Source organism: Choristoneura fumiferana, chromosome Z (genome assembly GCF_025370935.1).
Source record: "Choristoneura fumiferana chromosome Z, NRCan_CFum_1, whole genome shotgun sequence".
Taxonomy (NCBI): domain Eukaryota; kingdom Metazoa; phylum Arthropoda; class Insecta; order Lepidoptera; family Tortricidae; genus Choristoneura; species Choristoneura fumiferana.
Window position 1 is genome coordinate 917,321 of NC_133472.1, and position 23,993 is coordinate 941,313.

General features: G+C 41.5%; 1 protein-coding gene across 1 annotated transcript in view; it reads right to left on the reverse strand.

Annotated features, from left to right (window-relative positions):
* Positions 1–23,993, reverse strand: part of LOC141440461 (histone-lysine N-methyltransferase EHMT2-like) — a 35,607-nt gene extending 11,614 nt beyond the window's left edge. The window contains 21 exon segments of the mRNA XM_074104979.1: positions 1,723–1,881; positions 3,393–3,537; positions 3,647–3,780; positions 4,762–4,825; positions 5,419–5,464; positions 5,467–5,579; positions 5,758–5,921; positions 6,909–7,090; positions 7,847–8,014; positions 8,859–9,061; positions 10,502–10,704; positions 12,195–12,394; positions 13,929–14,053; positions 20,111–20,179; positions 21,384–21,605; positions 22,706–22,718; positions 22,721–22,819; positions 23,258–23,669; positions 23,702–23,787; positions 23,790–23,902; positions 23,986–23,993. Of these exon segments, the coding sequence (XP_073961080.1) occupies positions 1,723–1,881; positions 3,393–3,537; positions 3,647–3,780; positions 4,762–4,825; positions 5,419–5,464; positions 5,467–5,579; positions 5,758–5,921; positions 6,909–7,090; positions 7,847–8,014; positions 8,859–9,061; positions 10,502–10,704; positions 12,195–12,394; positions 13,929–14,053; positions 20,111–20,179; positions 21,384–21,605; positions 22,706–22,718; positions 22,721–22,819; positions 23,258–23,669; positions 23,702–23,787; positions 23,790–23,902; positions 23,986–23,993 (2,928 nt within the window).

Here is a 23,993-nt window from a genome sequence, read left to right on the forward strand (position 1 = left end):
CGCTGAAATAGACATGAAAATGGTGCGTGCTGCGATAGACGACTGGCTGCGCCGATTAAGGGCCTGTATTAAAAACAAAGTCATTTTGAATAATTTTAAGTACTTAAATTTATTTTTTTATTAAATGTACTTTAAATTGGTATATAATTTATTAAAAACTGATTGGTACTTTTGTATTTATCATTATTTTCATTTGTGACAGAACTTTGGGACTGACTACGTAGTTATTTTGGGAAGATTTAGGAGAAATATCTACTGGTGAAATACCGATACGTAGGTTAGCCGTTAAAGTGTTTGTGATAATAATTAAGGCTGGGAATATACGTCAGATTTTTCGATAAGTACGACAGTCTTTACTGGCAAAACATTTTTTCAAACATATTATTATGAGTCTACATTTTACCCGAGCGAAGCCGGGTTTTCATCTAGTATAATATTATACTCGTAAACGCGAAAGTGTGTGGTTTGTATGTTTGAGTGTTTGTATGTTTGTCCGTCTTTCACGTCAAAACGGAGCGACGGATCGACGTGATTTTTGGCATAGAGATAGTTTATGGGCCAGAGAGTGACATAGGCTACTTTTTATCCCGGAAAATGCACAGTTCCCGAGGGAACAGCGCGCGATAACCGAATACCACGCGAGCGAAGCCGCGGGCAAAAGCTAGTCAAATATAAATACATGGATGTGAAGTTGTTTTTCATGTTTGTTTTTCTAGAATGAGTTTTTTTTTTAATTTACAACACTAATATTTTTCACCTATGATGAGTTTACAGAACTTGAAATTTTTCGAATTATGCATAATAGTTCGCAAAATATTTTTAAAAAATATTTTTTATTTTGAAGCAAAGTAATAAAAAAAATGTAAAACTGTACTTTTTAAAAATATATAGCAATAGCAGTGTCCATTAAATAGACCCCATCGAATACGATAGAAAAATATTTATTTTTTAAAAGACGCAATGCGTGAAACGGAACAGAGTAGTGACGTGACACAAAATTATCGGCAATTGCCGCGGTGCATTATACGATAACAGTGAACACTAAGATATTTTAATTTTTTAAACACAATTTGCAAGAATTTGTATATTTGTATTTTTTGTTTTATTTTAACATATTGATTAGCACATACAATACTTTCTATTCTACAGGTATTACGGTAGGTAGGTTTATATTTTATTTGTTTGCCGACCATACTTTGCTATGAAAACTGCACGTTGATAACGATTTCTTTTAGCTGATGTAACCAGACTACACGTGCCACCCGTGGGCGGAAAACTGGAAAAATATTTTTGTAAATATAATACAACTTCTCCAAAAATAGGCACTAATAACTCTTAGAAAAATCGATACTTCACTCGATAAATGGTATATCTCTAAAACTGACAAACTCGAAACGTCACAGCACTCATCATAGGTGAAAAATACTATAGATAAATAATAAATATCACGGGACAATTCACACCAATTGACCTAGTCCCAAAGTAAGCTTAGCAAAGCTTGTGTTATGGGTACTAAGCAACGGATAAATATAATTATATAGATAGATACATACTTAAATACATATTAAACACCCAAGACCCGAGAACAAACATTCGTATTTTTCATACAAATATCTGCCCCGACACGGGAATCGAACCCGGACCTCAAGCTTCGTAGTCAGGTTCTCTAACCACTAGGCCATCTGGTCGTCAAGATGGGTAGAATAGATGGGTGGCACAAACCGTGTTGCAGGCGCACGCGTGGTGACACTGGAACAGCATGGGCGGCTCATGGTAGGGGAAGTCGGGCGCGAGCCGGCCGCGCGCCAGCCAGCGCCGCACGCCCAGCAGCTGGCACGCGCACGTGTCCGCCTGGCACGTGCCGTCCGCGCACGTGCACCCCTGGCACACACGGAAATGACAATGAGTGCCTTCGTTTTTTGTCTTTCTAGATGGCGCCACTGTTGCGTGAGGTTTTTAAGTAGGGTTGCCAACCGTACTCTAAAACAGAGTATTGTACAGTCGCCATCAGATATTTCGGAGCGGCCAAGGTAGTCAAAAATATCGGCACATGCACTTTATTATTAAGGTATTAGAGTTCATGTATCGATATTTTTGATCACCTAGCACGCTCCGAAATATCTGATGGCGACTGTACTCTATATCATATAGGCGTACTCTATAATCTATAACACAAATAGCTAAAATACTCTTTTTCACACAATGTTTACTATACTAGTGCCAGTCATGTTATTTTATGCAAACTCATTATCATAACCAAAAAAAGGCCGTACTCTTTATTTACCTCCTTTGAAATCAGATATACTCTATTTCCTGTAATAAAAGGTGGCAACCCTATTTTTAAGTGTGGATTTCAAAGTCTTTTATTACGGGCGTGAAAACTAAGTTTAGATTAAAATCATATTTAAAACACCTTAAAACCGTACCATAAAAATATCGAGGAACCACAGTGTTTGCGTAGTCCCGTTTTGTTCGGAAAAAAGAGAGGACAAAAGTTTCCGAAAGGCATAACTGTCTCAAAACACAGACATTCATTGCCCCGTAACGCATAATTGCCATAATTAATTTCAGGTAATGCAAAATATTCACAAAATTATTCTATACCCCGCGTAGCTCACCCAAAAACAGTGACATTTGACATTTCGGTGACCTCACGCTACACCAGCGCCTCTAGCGGCGAATTCATACGCGATAGCCCTCAATAGCGTATATTTTACTTGCCCGAATTTCACTTGCCATACCAACGTTTGCCATAAAATATGTAGAACCGTGCTGTTTTAGGATTTTTTTTAAATGTTATCTTATAGAATGCAGTAGGACCTCGAGGTTCATAAATATAGATAGGTATTATGTAGATAGATAGATGAAAGTTTAATTAGAAAAGTAAACGAATGGTATTTGGAAAGTTCCCAATGAGGGCTATCGCGAATGAATTCGCCGCTAGAGGCGCTAATGTAGCGTGAGGTCTCCGAAATGTCAAATCTCATAGTTTTGGGTGAGCTACGCGGGTTTATTTATAATTAGAATTTTTTGTGAATATTTTGCATTACCTGAAATTAATTATGGCAATTATGCGTTACGGGCAATGAATGTCTGTGTTTCGAGACAGTTTTGTCTTTTGGAAACTTTTGTCCTCCCTTTTTTTCCGAACAAAACGGGACTAAGCAACACTGTGGTTGCTGGATATTTTTATGGTACGGTTTTAAGGTGTATTAAATATGATTTTAATCTAAACTTTGTTTTCACGCCCGTAATAACAGACTTTGAAAGCCATACTTAAAAACCTCACGCAACAGTGCGCCATCTAGTAAGACAAAAAACGATAGCCCTCATTCGGACAAAGTCGCCCGGCACCGGCGCGTCGTCCGCCTGGCGGCAGGCTGCAACACTACCTGCAGCGTGTCGATCGTGTCGTCGACGGCGACGGGACGCGGCGTGACGTGCCGCGTCACGTAGGTGAAGTCGTCCGGCGCCGGCGCGTCGTCGACCTCGTTCACGCACGGCACGGGGAACTCCTCGCGGCCGTTCGACAAGTCACTGTGAACAAAGCCGGGGGCTACTATACTCGAGTCCGAGATTATTTTTACCATGGGATCAAGCTAAACTTTTGATTTTGAGTGACCAAATCTCTCTCTCTCTCTCTAACCTGCAGAGCATCCTGTATCCGCTGCCGACGTCCCGCGCCGCGATGGCCATCTGCATGTTGAGAGATATAGCGCTCTGGCACTCGCCCGAGCACACTTCTACGGGCAGCTCGCCCGCTGAGTTCTCTACGTCCGTCTAAAAAAATAAAAATAGTTATCGTCATGTCAGCTGTAGGACGTCCACAGTTCGACATAACCCCCCCCCCCCCCATAGACCTCCAGTTGCTTCGGTTGGCAGCGGCTTGCGTCCACCGTGAACATCATCAAAGAGCAAAATTTTCATAGCAAAAATCGAGTGTCACGAGGGATTGACCATTGTGTTTTATCGACTGTCGATGTTTAATACGGTATTTGACTATTTTGTATATGTTTTATAAATTAAAAATTCACAATGCCTGTTATCGAATAGAGAAACAATTTTTAAGCTACCTTTACAAATAACAAAGTTATAAAGGTTTGAAATTCAAGATTAGACAGAGAAAGACATACTGGCATGTGACGTCACATGCCAGTACCTCCATACTTGCTGCATAGAGAAAAGCGTTTGAGAAAGAGACAGGTATACAGATTTTTCAAAAAATCACTATAAATCCAATTTTCAACCGATTTAAATTTTCTCTTCGCTAAACACTATCTGTTTATCTATATTTTCATAATAATATTAAGATATGGCAAAATCAGGAGTTGTCAAATACCGTATTGTCAGTTAGCACGATATGTTTTAGGTAATTAGACCTGTAATGGGGGAGGCCTTTGACCTGCAGTGGGACACTATAGGCTACCAAAAAAAAATAGACCTGTGTGTTTATTACAATTTAAACATAAAACCGAAACGGAAATATTAAAACAGTGTAACTGACGATAGACTAACCTTCATTCAAAATAACAGAATCGAAATATATAATCTGTAGGTGGGCCAATCAACATTTTTACCGACACTAATCAAGAATTTCGTGATCTAGCGGATTTTACGATCGGCAGCCGACATTATTATACACTAAAGCGATCCGCGCCCCGGGTACACGCGGATTTTTAGTAAATTTGGAGCTGAAAAATGTGAAGTGCCTTACCCGTGCGAAGCAGGGGCGAACAGTTAGTATGGTTGAACATGACTCACCCTAGCGCCGTGCGCGAGCAATATGACGACGCATGCGTAGTGTCCTTGTCTGGCTGCCACGTGCCTAGAAATATACAAAACCTACAGTACCCGGCCATAAAGATTGCACACCGGTCTTCGGAAAGAGACTCGGCTATATACGATCAACACTTTTCTCAAAATATTAGCATACATTATAAACAATTTCCCGTGATTGGCTATTTACAGTTAATACCCCGTTAAAGTTGACTCGCCATGGAAATCAATTTCCTAAAAATAACAAACCAAATAAATACGTAAGTGGTGGTTTTAACTGCTCTATATAAATCAATGAAAACACAAAGAGTGCACTCTCCGCGCGATGTATTATTACTAACTAAAAAAGACAATAGTCATTTTCTACTAACGAATCCTTCCGATTTCCCCCGAAACCCGGACGTTATCTAAGAGCTCACGGATTGTACTACTTCTGTCCCCTCGCCGACGGGACAGAGCAACAACAAGTAATAGTCGATCCACCCATTCGACCCCCCTGTATGCTCACAGCGGCGTCGATTTCCCCCGAAACCCGAAGGTTTTCTAAGAGCTCACGGATGAAACTACTTCTGTCCCTCGCCGACGGGACAGAATAACAACAAGTAAAGTCGATCCACCCATTCGACCCCCCTGTATGCTCACAGCGGCGTGTCCCGGTGCGCGTTGACGGCGGCCACAGCGCGCGGGACGCCTCCACGAGCAGCCGCAACGACTGCGCGTCACCGGCGAGCGCGCACCAATGCGCCGCCGCGTTGCCCTCTATGTCGGTCGCGGTCGCGTCCGCACCGTGCTCCAGCAACAGCCTGTTTATAATTAGTATTTTATGCAACTGTATCGTAATAGGGTCCTTAAAACACGAGTGTGGGTTTGACACATGAGTGTTTTAAGGCCTAATTACGTACAATTGCATACAATATATTATCTATATCCATATATGAAATCATGTGTTGACCTGCATTAACTCTAAATTAAATATTTTACCTGACAGCCAAGGGTCGCTGGTGCTCCGCGGCCCACACGAGCGGCGTCCAGCCGCCGTGGTCCCGCGGGTCTACCTGGGCCCGCGCGCCGCCCAGCAGGGCTTCGCACGCGGCCACGTGCCCGTAGCGGGCCGCAGTGTGGAGCGCCGTCATGCCTTCTGGACCCTGGTAACATACAGATTAAAACCGGTCAAATCTTACTATACTTGGTTTGGAGTAAATAACTAAATGTAAGATTGGTTTTTTGGAATCTTTTTGTATTTTTTATTTCAATTCCAAATTTTTACTTTTACGGTCATCCCGTAAAACCGAAATTGAAAATACAAACTGAAATATAGATGCACAGAAAAAACAGAAAAATAAGACCATCACTGGGAATCGAACCCAGGTCCTCGGTAATCCGTACCGATATCCGTATATCCGTATCCGGGTATCCGTATTTTTCTGTTTTTTCTGTGCATCTATATTTCAGTTTGTATTTTCAATTTCGGTTTTACGGGATGACCGTAAAAGTAAAAATTTGGAATTGAAATAAAAAATACAAAAAGATTCCAAAAAACCAATCTTAATTTGATTGCTTAGAAACGATATCTCTTGTCCGGGTGAGCGGTTAGTTCCAATGGAATGCCGAAAAAGTTTGAGGGCTACGGCATAGATGTCGCTAGCGTCGTTGCTTAAGTGACTAAGTAAGAAACACAAGCTGAGATATGAGGTGCATAGGGGAAATTCGTGTCGGTACCGTTGACCATCAGTGGTGTAGCGGTATAGCACGCGGTACGGATTACCGAGGACCTGGGTTCGATTCCCAGTGATGGTCTTATTTTTCTGTTTTTTCTGTGCATCTATATTTCAGTTTGTATTTTTAACTAAATGTAAACAAACTTCAGCTGCCAGATTTGGTACATTCAAGGATTTTAAACATTTTATCTACACCCATATAGTAAATCCTCAATTTATGCGTTCAAAAACCATAGGTAATGACCAGCATTACGACATTGGATTCCATTATGAACACGGCTGTATCGTAATGACCATTACGGCTCCAACTCGGCCACGCCTAGTTTCATAAACCCACACTCGTGTTAAACTGTAAATTAATCAAACTGTACGTACTACTGCCTAGAAATTAGAGGCCTCGGCTTTGATACTTACGGGTATATTAACGTCGCACCCAGCCGCTACCAGGTACCGTATCACTTTGAGCAGGTCTTCGTCGCTAGCGCCGTCCCCCTCGCTCTCCTTGTCGTCGTCTTCCTTATCGCTCTCGGGGTCAACGTCCATCTCTTGATCGGAGTCGCTCGATTTAACCTTAGGCGCGTTCTTCTTTGAGAGCGCTGTAAAAGAGAAATGAGTTATTTGTAAATGTTACAAAAAGTCACTCAGTTGGAATGGAATCTAGCATTTAAAATCCAATGGTCAGGGGCACTTGTATAGTATTCGCTGCAAGTCATTGACAAAATTAAAAAATAATTAATTGAAGGTTGACGGGTAGATAGTTTAATTTTTATCGATCTTATATTAATATCGTTTGCCCCATCTTTTATAATAAAAAACCGGGAAAGTGCGAGTCGGACTCGCGCACCGAGGGTCCCGTACCATTATCTAAACAACATTAGACGTGAGCTAAAAAAAAACGGCAAAAAAATCAAGTCTGTTGTATGGGAGCCCCCCTTAAATGTTCATTATATTCTGTTTTTAGTATTCGTTCCTATAGCGGCCACAGTATTACACAATCTGTGTAAATTTCAACTGTCTAACTATTACGACTCATGAGATAAAGAATGTTGACGTCTCTCGATGAGAGCGAAACATAGATGTCGCTAGTGCTGCTGCATAAGTAGCGTAGTAGAAATAAGCAACCTGAGATATGTATGCATAGGAAAAAATTCGTGTCTAAATTCCTGTCCAGCGGTGGTGTAGGGGTTATAGCACGCAGCACGGATTGCTGAGGACCTGGGTTCGATTCCCAGCGCTGGTCTCTTTTTCTGGTTTTTCTGTGCATCCATGTCTCAGTTTGTATTTTCGATCAAGAGATAGAGCCTTGTGACAGCCAGACAGACAGCGGTGTCCCAGTAACAGGGTTCACTCACCCCTGACGGCCCGCATGAGCGGCGTCAGCGTGGCCGCGTCGCACGCGTCGATGCTCGCGCCTGCGTACTGCGCCAGGTACAATGCGGCCAGGTGCCCGCGCCGCGCCGCCGCGTGCGCGACCGTGCCGCCGTAACGCGTCACCGGCTCGTTTATATCCGGGCAGGACACTGTAACAATAGTACATTGTACAACGAGAGCGTAAAACGAGCCATTTTACCCGAGACGGTCGTATAGCATATGGATGGACACGTCGAGGGGGGAAATGGGTTTAATGCTCGAGTTTTACACTCTGCTTTTCACTTAGATTGCGAGGAGATGAAGTAAGAACAGAGGAAACATTGTTTACTTAATAGGTACCTTTCATTTTTCGTGCATTGCTAATATAATTATAAATAATTAGTTTTATTAATTTATATTGATCTATATGATCGATTTTTAGTTTTATACAGAGATATTCAAAAAATATATATATAAACTTTTTTGCTTGTGACTGTTAACACCTGATTGCCTTGGTCTTAGACGAAGATTTTACTCTATGCACTAGCGCATCAAAAGTCACTTTATGTCGCCTATAACCAGCATAAACAAGAGCTTTACGAGCATGAGAAGTGAAAAAATATTTTTCACAAAAATTTTACATTATTTTTTACATATCAGAAGGCGAAGTGCATCGATTATGATCAGCGAAAAATGAATAAGTTAAAAACATCCTGCAATGTCGCTACACTCGACAACAATGTCACATACAAATGCCATTATCGTCGGGTCTCAAACTTTTTAAAAAGTTAAAACAGCCATAGTAATAAGCCGGTATCAGTTATTTTGTTGAAACTCCGGACTTTTTATTGGGTCTGAAACGCTTGTGTTGTTTTTGATGGAAATAAACCGCCAGCAAAAATATACTATATATACTCATACTCAGCCAGCAATTTCATACTTCATGCCACGACAATAATCTACTATTTTTTATTTTCTACTAAAAAGCGAAAAAAAAAGGATAAAGTGACTCACCGATGAGTGGTAACAGTTCATTGGGCGGCGCGCCGCTCTGTATCGCCTCGCACAGCGCGCTCGCGTCGCGCGCGTCGCCGACCGCGCGCCCGCGGAGACTCTCCAGGTCGACCGAGAGGGACGGCAACAGCGACGGCGGTATGATAGGTTCCTGCTCTAGCACGGCCGGGTCGAGCGTCGAGAAGCTCAGGTAGGCTGGTGTGCTGGGAATAAAAGATTTAACCAGTGGGGCGGATGAGGCAGGGCAACCCACCCGGGCACTCAGCCTCGGGAGGGCCTCAAAATTTCCAGAAGTTCTCTAAAGCTAGACAAGGCCAAAAATATGATAAACTAGCTGTCGCCCGTGACTCCGTCCGCGTAAAGGCTGACCAGGAATATAAAAAACCTGACGCGAGGGCAGCACTTCTACGTTTTATATTGCAACATTCTTTACACTTACTAACAGTCATATTGACAACGGTGTCGGTTCGGTAATATTATTTAATGGAATATTTTCAAATCCCTCACGACTTTTTTTAATACTTTATGCATTGTGAATTATTTTCCTTCCAAGGCTATGGATAATCTTCGGCATTTTAACGCACAAAAACTCAAAATAACATTAAAATACCACGCGTAAGCAACATTAAACTTTGACAGCAATAAGATGGCATTTGAATTTAGTGTTACCAGTGCAAGAAATTAGTTCTATTGGTTATCCACAATATGGCAAGGTTTTTTATAATCCTGATCAGCCTTTCTTCTTCTTCTCTTTTAAGATATGGCTTTTCTGTCCTAATTAATAGGACAATTTCGCCAGTGTCACGGTAAACTATCTTTGAGGGGGACGTTGTACGGTGATTGTAGTTTTTGCATTTTGATAGTAAAGTTCCAGAAGCCACGCGGAGACAACTTGCGCATTAAAAAATGACAGACACGAGAGCAATATCGAATTTTGTGATCACCGTTCACTGTTAAGGTTAATCGCCGCATTAAATTATACTTCAACTAGCCAAAGAAACAGAAATAGCAAAATTAGATATTGTCTACATGCGCCATGTTCGAATGCTACAAATCGAATCTGGTCAGCCTTAAGAACACATTTATCGCCATTCGCCATAACGCCATTCTGTTGCCAGACACTGGTGCAGGTGATTATGTTGTGCACTATAGTACATTGTGTCTTAAGGGCGGTAAACAAGGAATTACGAACGAGAGTCTATTAGAAGCCCGAAGTCGAAGACTGAGGGCTTTAACGAGTCGATGTTCGTAATTCTAGTACCGCCCGTGCGACATATAATGTTTTTCATCACATTTGCGAGTAAAATTGTATATTTGTAAAAGAAAAACTAAGATTTTTCCAAAAATTGCCGATACCGCTGACTACGCTCTTGGCAGCGCCAGCCTCCGCGCCGCCCCACTCCACGCAGCATGTGCCCGACCTGCGCGCGCCGCGCTGCAGCACGCCATGCAGTATCACACTCATTTACCGACCTTGGGCTTCATGACATGAAAATTAGTACGGGCAATGACTCATTTACCGACCACGGGCTCCATGACAAGCACATAAAGGTCGAGGGTTTTATTTGGGGGGTTGCAACCAAGATAGCCTGCATGTTACGACACTGTTTACAAGCAAGTGAGATGAAAAATATTGTACTCACCACTGCACCCGCTGGTCGGGGAGGAACACCCGTTTGTTGGTACACTTCATGAGTACGCGCACTTTGTGGCAGTCGCAGTTGACCGGCTGCCATCGGTACGTGTACACGCCGCAGTGCGGGCAGCCGGGCCGCTGGCGCGTCTCACTTGGGATGCCGCACTCCACGTGGAACAAGTGGTTCTGGCTGCAGCGGTAGAATGTGCCCTGGAAACGGTATGCACTAGTGAATAACTCAGTCAAAATATCGTTAACTAATTTAGGTCATAACAAGTGAAAGTCAGAATAGGGTGAATCGTCAATTACTAAATCGTTAATTCAGACGACGAGATGGCCTAGGGGTTAGAGAATCTGACTACGAAGCTTGAGGTCCCGGGTTCGATTCCCGTGACGGGGCAAATATTTGTATGAAAAATACGAATGTCTGTTCTCGGGTCTTGGGTGTTTAATATGTATTTAAGTATGTATCTATATCTATATAATTATATTTATCCGTTGCTTAGTAGCCATAACACAAGCTTTGCTAAGCTTACTTTGGGACTAGGTCAATTGGTGTGAATTGTCCCGTGATATTTATATTTATTTATTTAATTACTGGCCACCATTCAATCACTGGCCACTGGAAAAGGTATGCACTAGTGCAAAACTCAGTCAAAATATCGTTAACCAATTTAGGTCACAACAAGTGAAAGTCAGAATAGGGTAAATAGTCAATTACTGGCCACCATTCAATAACTGGCCACTTTAAATTAAAAATGAATTACAAGTTACACCCATGTGTTTCGCATATTATATTTATTTCACTGGACACTCTAACCCATAATTTTCCTGGGGCCTTAATTGATTCTTCATAACGATAATAATAATTACTATATTTTTCATATAAACTGACGGAAGTGATGGTTTATAATGAAAAATATCGAAGTTTTCGTTTTCACATTCACAAGAATATAATAATAAATATTATGTCAAAATTGACAAATTTTTGTTTTCTAGTTTTATGACGTGACACCACAGATAATCCATAGACTAACATGGCCGACAGCGTTTTCGGCAGTTTACAAAAATATAACTTTTATAAGTATTTTTTTCCTTTAATTAGACAATAATTAGCAATTGACAAGATTTCATTTTTTTAACACCTGTAAATTACTACAGGAATCGAAAGAGTTTTGCCTCCTGAACATGGGAAAATATTTATTATAATTGATTTCTCCATATTTAAAAAAATACAAAAAAATGAAAAAATATGGCTGAATTTGCCAACACTACGACAGAATAGATATGTTTCCTTTGCCTTTTTCACCAGAAAAAGGAGCTGTCATAATTTTGACAACGTCTCTATGCAACGTTTACGTCAGATTTACGTGATCTTTTTTTTAACAGACTAGACAAGAACGAGACTAGAAAGTTATGCCCTTTTAAAATAAGCACATCTTAAAAAAATTGTAATAAATTAATTAATAATCGTAGCGAAATTTTAAAAATATCAGCGTTTTCTCTTTCCAAACAGAATACAGAGAACGAATCAAATTATAGTCTTAGAAATATGAAATCTTGTCAATTTAAGCCCCACCTACTTTAAAAAAGGGTCAACTAGCCTATTCCAATCTGGTACGTCTGTCTGTCTGTCAACACTCAAGACCCTTTCCCAGCCTGATCCCCGCCAGGACCGCGCCGTCAACAGTCCCACGTACCTGCGAGCAGAACAGTCCGCAAGCGGCGCAGCACAGATGCCGCCGCAGCTGTTCGCGGTGCGACCCGCACGCCAGTATGTAGGGCGCCCGCGGGCCGCTGCGCACCAGCGGCGCGTACCCGGCCGGCCCGCGGGCCGCGCCGTGAGAGCACCCGACCCGCACACCGTCCACCAGCTCGATCGCTTGGCAGAACACCGGCTCTGGAACAAGGCACTCGTGAGATATATGAGAGGAATAATGTTCTATTTTAGCTCCGTCGAGCTGTTGACACTTAGTACCAAATGAAGCGTTTCTATGTTATCAAATTTTCGCTACTTTAGGAGCGAATATTTCCAGAAATCTTCACTTAACAAAAAAAGTTTTTGAGAAACCTTAAACTATCATTTCAAAAGAGCTGTCGAACTATGTGCCACACGTTGATTTCAATTTCTGCGACGTGTATGGGGTGCCCCCCCCCCCTATAAATATTTATTTTTATAATTTAACTACAAAACTCAATAGCGGCTTTGACAAGACATCTGTACTCCAAATTTCATTGATATACATCTTGTAGTTTTCGAGTAAAATGCCTGTGACATGCGGACGGACGGACAGACAGACAGACAGACTTGACGAAACTATAAGGGTTCCGTTTTTGCCATTTTGGCTCCGGAACCCTAATAAATAAATATCATGGGATACGTGGGGCCGTGGTGGCCGAGTGGTTTGACCTATGGCCTTTCAAGCAGAGGATCGCGGGTTCAAACCCCGGCTCGCACCTCTGAGTTTTTCGAAATCCATGTGCGGAATTACATTTGAAATTTACCACGAGCTTTGCGGTGGAGGAAAACATCGTGAGGAAACCTGCACAAACCTGCGAAGCAATTCAACGGTGTGTGTGAAGTTCCCAATCCGCACTGGGCCCGCGTGGGAACCACTGCCCAAGCCCTCTAATTCTGAGAGGAGGCCTGTGCCCAGCAGTGGGACGTATATAGGCTGGGAGGATGATGGTGGGATACTTGACACCAATTGACCTATACTTCGTTTTTTTTAGCATTAGAAATAAGGTAAACAATCTTGACGAGTCTTTTTAATGAAAAACGTTTTAAAAAAAAACAGTTACTATTAGTTATGATACCAAAAGCATATAAATGATCATATGTCCTTGCTAAATGTTACATGTTTGCTGTGACTTATTTTTAAAAAGTGTTTTTCAATAAAAAGACACGTCAAGATCGCTTACCTTCATTCTTATGCTAAAAAAAAAATAAGTACAGTCCCAAAGTAAGCAAAGTTTGTACTATGGATTTCAGACAACGGATCAACATACTTATATAGATAAATACATACTTAAATACATATTAAACATCCAAGACCCGAGAACAAACATTCGTATTATTCATGCAAATATGAACCCGGGACCTCAAGCTTCGTAGTCAGGTTCTCTAACCGCTTGGCCACCCGGTCGTCAAACGTTTTGCAGGTGGTAGGACCTACCTAATGCTGCCGTGAAGCAGCAGTGTTTGCACTGTTGAGTTTCGGCGTGGAGAGTAAGACAGCCGGTGAAATTACTGGCACTTGAGGTATTTCATCATAGGCCTCTAGGTTGGCAACGCATCTGCAATACCCTTGGTGTTACAGATATTTATGGGCGGTGGTGATCTCTTACCATCAGGAGACCCCCTTGCTCGTTTGCCATCTAGTCGAATAAAAAAAAAAACATAACGTCTCATCCAATATAATAAACAATCTTACCATCTAGATCTTTCGGCGAAGCGTAAACGTTGCTCGGTGTTTCGCATTCGCACTGGGCCATGATCCCGGACTCCTCTTCGGGACACGTGGCCTCCGAGCCGTCGTCCCCTCCCGCTGGATGCCTACTGTACACAACCACTTATTACCGGAGTTGCCTTTGAATGTCTAAAGCCGAGTTTAGACTTGCGAGAAAAATCGTGAACGTGCATTACATCGCGAGGCCGCAAACCCGAGTTTGTAATGGTCAATCGAGCGCCGCAATACGGTATTTGACTATTTTGTATATGTTTTATAAATTAAAACTACACAATTCCTGTTAGCGAATAAAGAAACAATTTTTAAGCTACCTTTACAAATAACAAAGTTATAAAGGTTTGAAATTCAAGATAAGACAGAGAAAGACATACTGACATGTGACGTCACACGCCAGTACCGCCATACTTGCTGCATAGAGAAAAGCGTTTGAGAAAGAGATAGGTATATAGATTTTTCAAAAAATCACTATAAATCCAATTTCAACCGATTTAAGTTTTCTCTTCGCTAAACACTGTCTGTATCTATATTTTCATAATAATATTAAGATATGGCAAATTCAGGAGTTGTCAAATACCGTATTTGAGAGTCTTGCATGCAAGTTTCACTATACTCGAGTCCAGAATTAGGCGAACCAACTTGACAGTTCATTGCACACAAATGTTGCCACAGTGAGGGCTACCGTTTTCCCGCTCGCCAGTTGGCGCCACTGTAGACTAAGGTCCTGCCTGAAGTATAGTGGTTAGTTTGTTATTACGGGCGTGAAAACAAAATTTACTTTTAAATCATAATACCTTAAAACCGTGCCATGAAAATATCGAGCATGCCACAGTGTTGCGTAGTCTCGTTTTTTTCGGAAAAAAGCGAGGACAAAGGTTTCTGAAAGACAAAACTGTCTCAAAACACAGACATTCATTGCCCCGGAACGCATATTTGCCATAACTAATGTCAGGTATTGCAAAATATTCACAAAATTATTCTATACCCCGCGTAGCTCACCCAAAAACAGTGAGATTGGACATTTCGGAGATCTCTCGCTACACTAGTGCCTCTAGGGGCGAATTCATACGCGGTAACCCTCGTTACACCAGTGCCTACTGTAATATAGATATAAAAAAAAACTTAATATCGATGTTAGAAAAAAAAACTCAATACGAAATAAAATAATAAAAGAAATCTTTTATTTGAAAGATTTCGAAAACAATGTTAGTTTTTTTTTTTTAAATAGGGCTCTGTCCATCGGAGAATTTTTTTGCCGTTGTACGATAAAAAAAAATCTAGAAAACGAAGTACGTTGAAGTGACAATGTCGGGGGTTTTTTTAACTTTGTTGGTTAGGTTATGGAATTCGAATGGTTATGGATTCTAACACTACAGTTGCTATTAATAGTGCATTATGGCTATCCATCGGGAAAAGTCGGATGTGAATCGAAACACGACGGCATCCGAAGTGTCAATCAATTATTGGGCACTTGTCCCACCGCCGACGATGAGCGAGAAGCGAGTAGAGCGAGTAACTAGAAACGAGTGGGCGAGCAGCGAGAAGCGAGTGTAGTTTTGTCGCTCGGCTGTAAGCGAGTGTTCGCGTGCGACGGGCGATTACTCGCTTCACTTGACTCGCTCGTGCGGGGCGGCCGCCAAGCTGACATCGCTGAGCGAGTATCTATAGCTCAGCGAGTTTTATAGCTCTTGTCGCTGCGACAAAAGATGTAAGAGCGAGTTCTCGCCGACAGTGTGAACAGCCAGCGATCAACTATTAATATATGTGTCTCTTTTACTCACACAGGATCTTATATCTTTTGTTCGTTTCTTGAGCGAGAAAATAGTCGATAGCCAATCGTTTCCTCGCTGGCGGTGAGACAAGTGCCTTGTACCTATCAAACGATTGAAACTTTCATTCATAACTATCAAAATAAAAAAAATACAGCTGTGCAGGTTTTCCCGACAATAAACGATGGAAAACCATAATGCACTATATCTGTAACACATTGTCAAGCGAACTTTATACAAGCGCATTTTACAGCCCTGTTGCAGAGGACAGCCAAAGGCACTTGTCCCACCACCGACGATGAGCGAGAAGCGAGCAGAGCGAGTAACTAGAAACAAGTGGGCGAGCAGTGAAAAGCGAGTGTTCGAGCACGACGGGCGATTAATCGCTCCACTCGCTCGAGCCGGGCGGCCGCCAAGCTAACAGCGCTGAGCGAGTATCGCTGAGCTAGTTTTATAGCTCAGCGAGTTTTATAGCTCCTGTCGCTGCGACAAAAGGTGTAAGAGCGAGTTCTCACCGGCAGTGTGAACCGCCAGCGATCAACTATCAATATATATGTCTCCTTTACTCACACAGGATCTTATATCTTTTGTTCGTTTCTTGAGCGAGAAAATAGTCGATAGCCAATCGTTTCCTCGCCGGCGGTGAGACAACTGCCAAATATCGGTGACTCGGTAAAAGTTTTCGAAGCGCTAGTGCAGAGAAGCAGTGCGTGCGTAAATAAACCTGTTTTTAATTCAATGACAATCAGGGGGTTTCCTATGTCAAGCAATTATTTTGTATTTACGACCCCCCTCTCCTCCATGGTGAGATATCGTGAGGCCTCTAGTCCTCCCCCTTTTTCGTCTCACGTAAGATTTTTCGAAACATACTTTTCGTGTGAATTCGTTGCCTAATCTATGTAGGGTTCAGCCACAATTTTACTGGAGAATCTAGCTTTATCTATTTTAGTTCATTTAAACCAATCAGCCCGAAATATTGTTTTTTTTTATAAAACGAGGGGGCAAACGAGCAGACGGGTCACCTGATGGAGAGCGATCACCGTCGCCCATGGACACCCGCAACACGAGGGGAATCACAGGTGCGTTGCCGACCCTTTAAGGAATTGGTAGGCTCGTTTTTTAAAGATCCCTAAGTTGTAACGCTCCGGGAATGTTGCCGCTGTAAGCTGTTTATTACGAAATAAATGGTCCGTATTGTCTAACGTTTGTAACGCTCGCAATCACAATCATTTTCACCATTCCTTTCTACTGTGACACGGTATAAGACGAGGGTAGATAGAGATGCTGAATGCGATTGCGAACGTTAGCAAGCTGCGGGGCTACTACGAAATTAGAAAATCGAAGTTCGTGTCGTTCCGTCCCTCTGACGCTTATACTATTTAATACGAGAGCGAGAGGGACTGTACAATACGAACTTCGATTTACGGAGTAGGCCCTCTGTTTTATTTCGCGTTGAATATCTGCGATGCGTTTTCAGATACTTACCCTATACTCGGTTTGGATAGTTGTTTAACTAAATGTAAACAAAACAACGTCAATTGGTGTATTAAATATTGAAATCTAACTAAATCATTATCTATCTGGCTTCTCCTCCCCGCTTTCCCGCTTCTCTTTCTCTCTTCGCATCCTCGCTCCGATCCCGCTTTTGTAAGAATTTTCAAGATAATTACCAACTCTCTGACCACTGAAGATGAGCGGAGATTTTATGCAATTCTATTGGTGTTTTTTTATCTCACTCATCGCTCCGCTGCCTCGCTCCACTCCAGGACAGGCAGCCTAGGGAAATGTACGTTTCGCGAGCATAGACTTTGATCAAAGTGATCTTAAATATGTTCTATGATCCTAAATCCAGGGACTGAGCTCCGTATGTATGTAAAAGACGGTTCTAGAAATGTTGACGGTTTCGTCAAATCTCGGCCAAAAATCGGGCCGAGATGTCGGTCTCGGTCTCGGCCCAAAATAGCCGAGTTTCTCGGCCGCCACCGGGACTCCGCGGCGACACAAGCTTTCCTTGGGATTTTGATTGGTCGCCTCGCCCGGGCTCGTGCGTCTGGTACTTGCAACTTACTGACACCCGCTAACAAGAGTAACTTGCGAAACGCTAATATTATTAAGTATGGGCATTCCTAGCCATATAAAATATTACGCCCTACAGCCAACAAATGTACTTTTTTTTTGCGTCTCGGTCTCGGCCGAAAATATATATTTTATAATCGGTCTCGCCCGAGATTAAAAAAGCAGTCTCGGCCGAACCTTACTAGAAGCAAAGGAGGAGTCTTTCACTGTTGCTAGTAAAAAATAGCAATGTACTATATGTTAGTGCAACCAGTCCTCGTGTTAGTGCGTAGCAGCTAAATAGTTAGTAATTCAAGCGTAAACCATATCGGACGGCGGGTCGGGAGTGGGTCGAATCGGGACCACAGCGGGCCTATTTACGTGGCTGTATGTATATGAACATCACACCGCGGCACCCGGGAACGACCCGACCAGCGCTCGCTGGCGAAGTCACGTTTATACACCGTGTTATTTTTGATATCCGCTAACTTTAAGGGGACAATGTACAGGCCAAATGAAGTTAATTTCTCTAAGACACTAGTGTGCTAACTTACTGTTTTAAAGATAATCAAGTGTTAACATAATTAATTATTAGCAGTAAAACAGCGTAAAGGTCTTTATTTTATGATTTTTTTTCAGAGTCCATAACTAATCCGTGTTTAATTCACATATATTTAGCAAAAGAAATTTTAATGTGGATTTTTTTGGTGCCTCTCTTATGTGTCACGTCAATGTCACTTGTCAAATTTGTTTATTTTACATTTTAACAATTAACAATGAATGTGAAGCTGTTATATGCAAGAAAAAAAGATAGTTTTTTTTTTTGAAAAGCTAGTTATCAAGTAATGGCAATATTTAATGTCAGATCATGTCAAATTATAAAAAAAAAAAACAATGAAACAATAAACAAAATTAAACTAAACGCTGTCATTAAATTAACAAAATACTTATATGTATAATAGTCAAAAAGAAAAAACAAAAACCAAACAAACATCACAAAATCTCTGATATGTTATCAGGTAATTCGTAAGTTAATTATAGTCCTCTGCCGGAACGGATATAAAAAAAAAACACGGTGTATTCAACCACTTAAAAAGATCCGCCGCACTCCCGACCTGATGCGCTCCCAACCCGCTGCCGTACAAAGGCCGAATGAAGGCTTTCCGACAGGCGACAAATAAATATCGCTAGATGGCGTTAGTATCGTGAGATTCGTTTGACGTTTGCGCCATGTTTGTGATTGGATAAACAACTAAATGAGCCAATCGCAAGCAAGACTGAAACGTCAAACGGACCTCACCATCTAGCGTTATTTATTTCTCGCCTGTCGGAAAACCCTCATTGTGTAACGCGCTGTTTCGCTAACGCATTCACCATCTCTTTCTACCCCCGTCTTTTACCGTGTGACGGAGTGAAGTGGTGAAAGCGATTGTGATTGCACGTGTGTTCGACAGCCTTGTGGCTTCTGGTTTACGCTTAAACAATTGAAAGCCAATTTGCAAGACATCGGCTGTTTTATTTACCATGAGCCGGCCCAGCACCGGCACTGAAGTGAAGCTTTGGGCTTATAACTTCTAAATTGCATTTTACCTTTTTATCAATATTCCCAGATTTCAAAACTTCTTGGTCTCAAAATAACTAAATTGCAGAATGCCTAATTTTGTTTTCTTATAACACCGGAATCTTAATATGGCTGAAATTCAAAATACCTTAGTCTCATAATACCTAAACTTCAAAATCACTTTCATGGCAAAACAACATATGCTTAAAAACAACCAAAAGTTAAAATACCTAAATGTGAACGTTGAACAGGAACTATACTAAAAGTCAATAATCAACATCAAATTTCTCAAACACCACCCATGAAAAAAAATTAGGCATTTTGCCTTTTGTGTGCTGTCATTTCTGTCATTCGGTATTTTAATGAATTGTGCATTTCAATCTTTAGGTATTTAGACAATATGACATTTTAAGTAAAAGTCATAATGAATTTCGTTCATATTAATACAAGAGACGACTGATGGATTCGCGCTGTCATCGTTCATCCACCATTACCTCTCATATTTCGTTTTCTAGAATTTTTTTACCGTACAACGGCAAAAACTACTAGCCACTGGCAAAATTGTCCTCCGATGGACAGAGCCATATTTTTTTAAAGAAACAACAACAACAACAATAATACAAGAGACAATTTGACATTTTAGGTATTATGAGCCCATGGTAATTTGAAAATTTGGGGTATTAGTGAACAAGGTATTATGAAATTTAGTGGTTTTAAGCCCAAAGCGGCCGGCTAATGGAAAAACGGCCATCCTTTATCATTACCTTTCGTTTTCTTCAGACAAATAGGGCTCATTGGCTCTAGGCTTCCTTGAGGAGCGACGCGGTTGCGATCTGCCGACATTAAGTACCCGTTACACGTTCAGGGGATACCATACGGGACATAGACTATGACTGGCGACTACATTATAGAAGAATCAACTCCCTTTTAACGCCCCGCGGCACGTGTAAATGCGTCTGTGACACATGCGTGTTCGACACAGTTCAGCCGTTCACACAATAATAGTATGTCTCCCTAAAACAGGGTTTCTTAAAGTAGGGTCCAGGACCCCCTAGGGGTCCGCAGTAGGTCAGTCTGTAAACATATTCATTAGGAAATTGCCAAAAATATTTTTAAACAGGGGTCCATGGAATTTTTAAAATTGTGAAAGTGGTCCGTGACCGCAAACATTTTAAGAAACCCTGCCCTAAAACATTTAACTGGTGTATGCTGCATTCATAAAATAAAGCATATGTGATTCAATATTAAACATACTATATATATCATGATGTATATCCATTGATATATATCCTTGAACCCTGGACGTAATGGGTCCCGACTTATGAACTGTGACGCGCTTGACAGACTAAATCGTCGGGTGAGAATCAAAAGTCAATAATGAGGGCTATCGTTTTATGTCTCACTAGATGGCGCACTGTTGCGTGAGGTTTTTAAGTATGGCTTTCAAAGTCTGTTATTACGGGCGTGAAAACTAAGTTTAGATTAAAATCATATTTAATACACCTTAAAACCGTACCATAAAAATATCGAGCATGCCACAGTGTTGCATAGTCCCCGTTTTGTTCGGAAAAAAGGGAGGACAAAGGTTTACGAAAGACAAAACTGTCTCAAAACACAGACATTCATAGCCCCGTAACGCATAATTGCCATAATTAATTTCAGATACTGCAAAATATTCACAAAATTATTCTAATTATAAATAAACCCGCGTAGCTCACCCAAAAACTATGAGATTTGACATTTCGGAGACCTCACGCTACACTAGCGCCTCTAGTGGCGAATTCATTCGCGATAGCCCTCATTATCACTTAAAGTCACGAGGGATAATCAAACTTATGCATAACATCGTAAGGTTAATATTTTACCAATTTTTTTTGTGACTTGCTTGTCACCCAACTAAATAGATTACTATTCTTCTACCCAGAAATATCCAATTGTCAAATACCCTATTCCTATTAGCAAATATGTCCAAATAATCTGCTGAACAATCTAGATTAATTTTTTTTTGGTAGAAACAATGAGGTTTGTGACACTCACTTGGCATCGCTAGGTGTTGGTGAAGCAGCTTGCTCGCTCTCGCCCCCATACCCCGAGCACAGTCTGGTGGACCTCCTCGGCCGCTTGCTGACCGACGTGGAGCAGTAGAACTCCTCGTCGTCATCGCTGATGTCAGAGCCGGTCTCAACCTCAGCCAGCTTGCTGATCAACTCCTCGTCCAGTTCTTGGTCCTCGTCTATGTCTGCATCCATGTCCTCGTCACTGTAAAATAGTAACAATAAGTCTATATTCAAAATACGTTTTACAATAAAAAAAAATGCGCCTAATAAAACTAAAAGTGAACAGAAAACTAAATGTAAACAAAACAACTCAATTGGTAATTTATTGAATCAGGCGTTACTTTGCGGAGGTCCATATCAATGAACTAAAATAATTTCCACCAGAGCTCATCTTCAGAGTGACACAACCGTACACCATGCTACCAGTTGTTAGACTCCGTTGTTACTACTCAGTTGTTGAGTCTAACAACTGGTAGCATGGTGTACGGTTGTGTCACTCTGAAAATGAGCTCTGGTTGAGTTCGAAACGCGTCAGTGTAGTGTGGTGGTGGTGATAGATGGGTTTGTGTGATTTGTGTGTGTTCTTACAGTGTGGAGGTGGAGGAACTGCATGAACGCGCATATTTTGCATAAGCTTAGCTATCGTAAGGTTGCGGGTGAGCAAGGAAATTATTTTAGTTCATTTAACTCAATTGTGTCTTAAATATTGAAATTCCCCCATTAAACTATTAAACATTTACATTTCTGTATTGAAATATATTCTGTCTGTATTGTCATTTACTTAAATACCTATCCAAACCAAGTATAGAGGATGAATCCTGTGTTTTAGGCATAAAACTGACTGACTTAACTAGAAATAACTATGCATATAAATGAAGTTAAATTAAATAAACACTAGCAAAGAGAAAACTGCTATCTTATGCTAAGGTAAATTAGGATAGCTTATATTAGCAATAACAAAATATCACAGAACAATATTAGCACTTGAGCCTTGGATATTTATATGATTTTTTTTAATTGTATTGTATTTTTAAGACTGACATTTAGAAACAGGTATCTGAAATGGTATGGGTTTCTTGAATGGAGGTGTAAATGTGTTGATGAATCAACCACTTTCAGAAGAAGCAATGCCGATTTACAACTTCATTAGACAGGCCTATGCATCAAGAGACTAGGTTTCGGTGCAAGGGAGTGTGTAAAATGTATCTTGAGGCTCCCCATGAGGCTGACATAGTCACATTTAGTGAAATAGACTACTAAAGCCTTGTTGAATAGACTTATATTATTAAAATTGTTTCTTACCCATCTTTGCCGTCTGGCTGCTCTCGTCAATGCCCGTAGGGTTGATAGCGCGGAGCCCCAGCTCACAGAGATGCTTCAGCTTCTTGACATTGTGCGATTGCACTTCACTCTCACCTTATGTACAAAGAGAACCAATAAACGCAAGATCATACAAAGAGAAAATCCCAATGTACCATCAGCCATATAAGTGGTCTATCAATATTTAAACAAGTTCCTATCAAATGAATATGTTGTTAGTTGAACTTTCAAGTTGTCAGACACGTCTATTGGCATTAATGTTTTGTGACATGCAAACGATTATCAAGTTTAGGGTTGTAGAGAACATGTTTGGCTGATGGTTCATGTGGACTGACAAGTCAACGCAGCAGAGGATCCAGGGCAGCTTTTTCGCTTTCCAGCGCTCACTGAAGTCAAGCCTAGGATTCCCAATCATACTATTAAATATGTACTATATGCAATAGGGTGTTCTGTAAATGCTGCTGAATGAATAAGCTAGTGATATTTACTATTTTCTAATGACCAAACCTATGAAAGGCTAAATGAAAACATTACCTTCTAACTCCATCTCCTCGCCTTCCATGTCTTCTTCTTCATCATACCCTCGATCACTCTTCTTCTCCTCCACAGCTTCAAAGCTCTTACGTCGCGCAGACCTCCGTGTCATAACACCGTCTTCCCATCTTTCTATGAGATCTGCTTCCTGCGAGTTATATGCGGACTGCAACCAACGTAGCTCCTTGTTACCGAGGACTTTGGAGGTCGGCTTGATGCGTCTATACGGGCGCTGGGTAGGGCCTGGCTCGTTATACTTCTCCTTCCTAGCAATTGCGTTAGCTATGACACTATCTGAGAACTCTTTGCTCCGCCTGCGAGTGGAACGCTTGGGTGTGCTGCCATCAGAAGTCTCATCGTTCTCAGAGACGGGTCTGCTTACCGCTTTTTCCTTCTTGGTGACGCGAATTCGCTTTCTTCCTCAGAATCCCACATAACAGGGACACGAATGCGACTAGAGCGTCTAGGAGAGATTTCCTCGTGTTTCTCCTCGGAAGAAACAATTTTCATGTTGTTGCTGCGTGTTCCTGTTTTTCGGACCGGAAGGTGAGCACTATCCTAGGCTTCGGGTCGTCTTCGCTAGTTTTTGCTTGGCATCGAGTTTTTCTTGCTTCCCGGCAGGATTTGCGGCTGTTTCGGGCTTTCCTTTGGCATCAGGCGTTGGTAGCATGTTTTCGCGCTGCTCGAGGTCGTTGGGTACCTCACCGTCACACTTTGCACCAACTGACCTCAACAT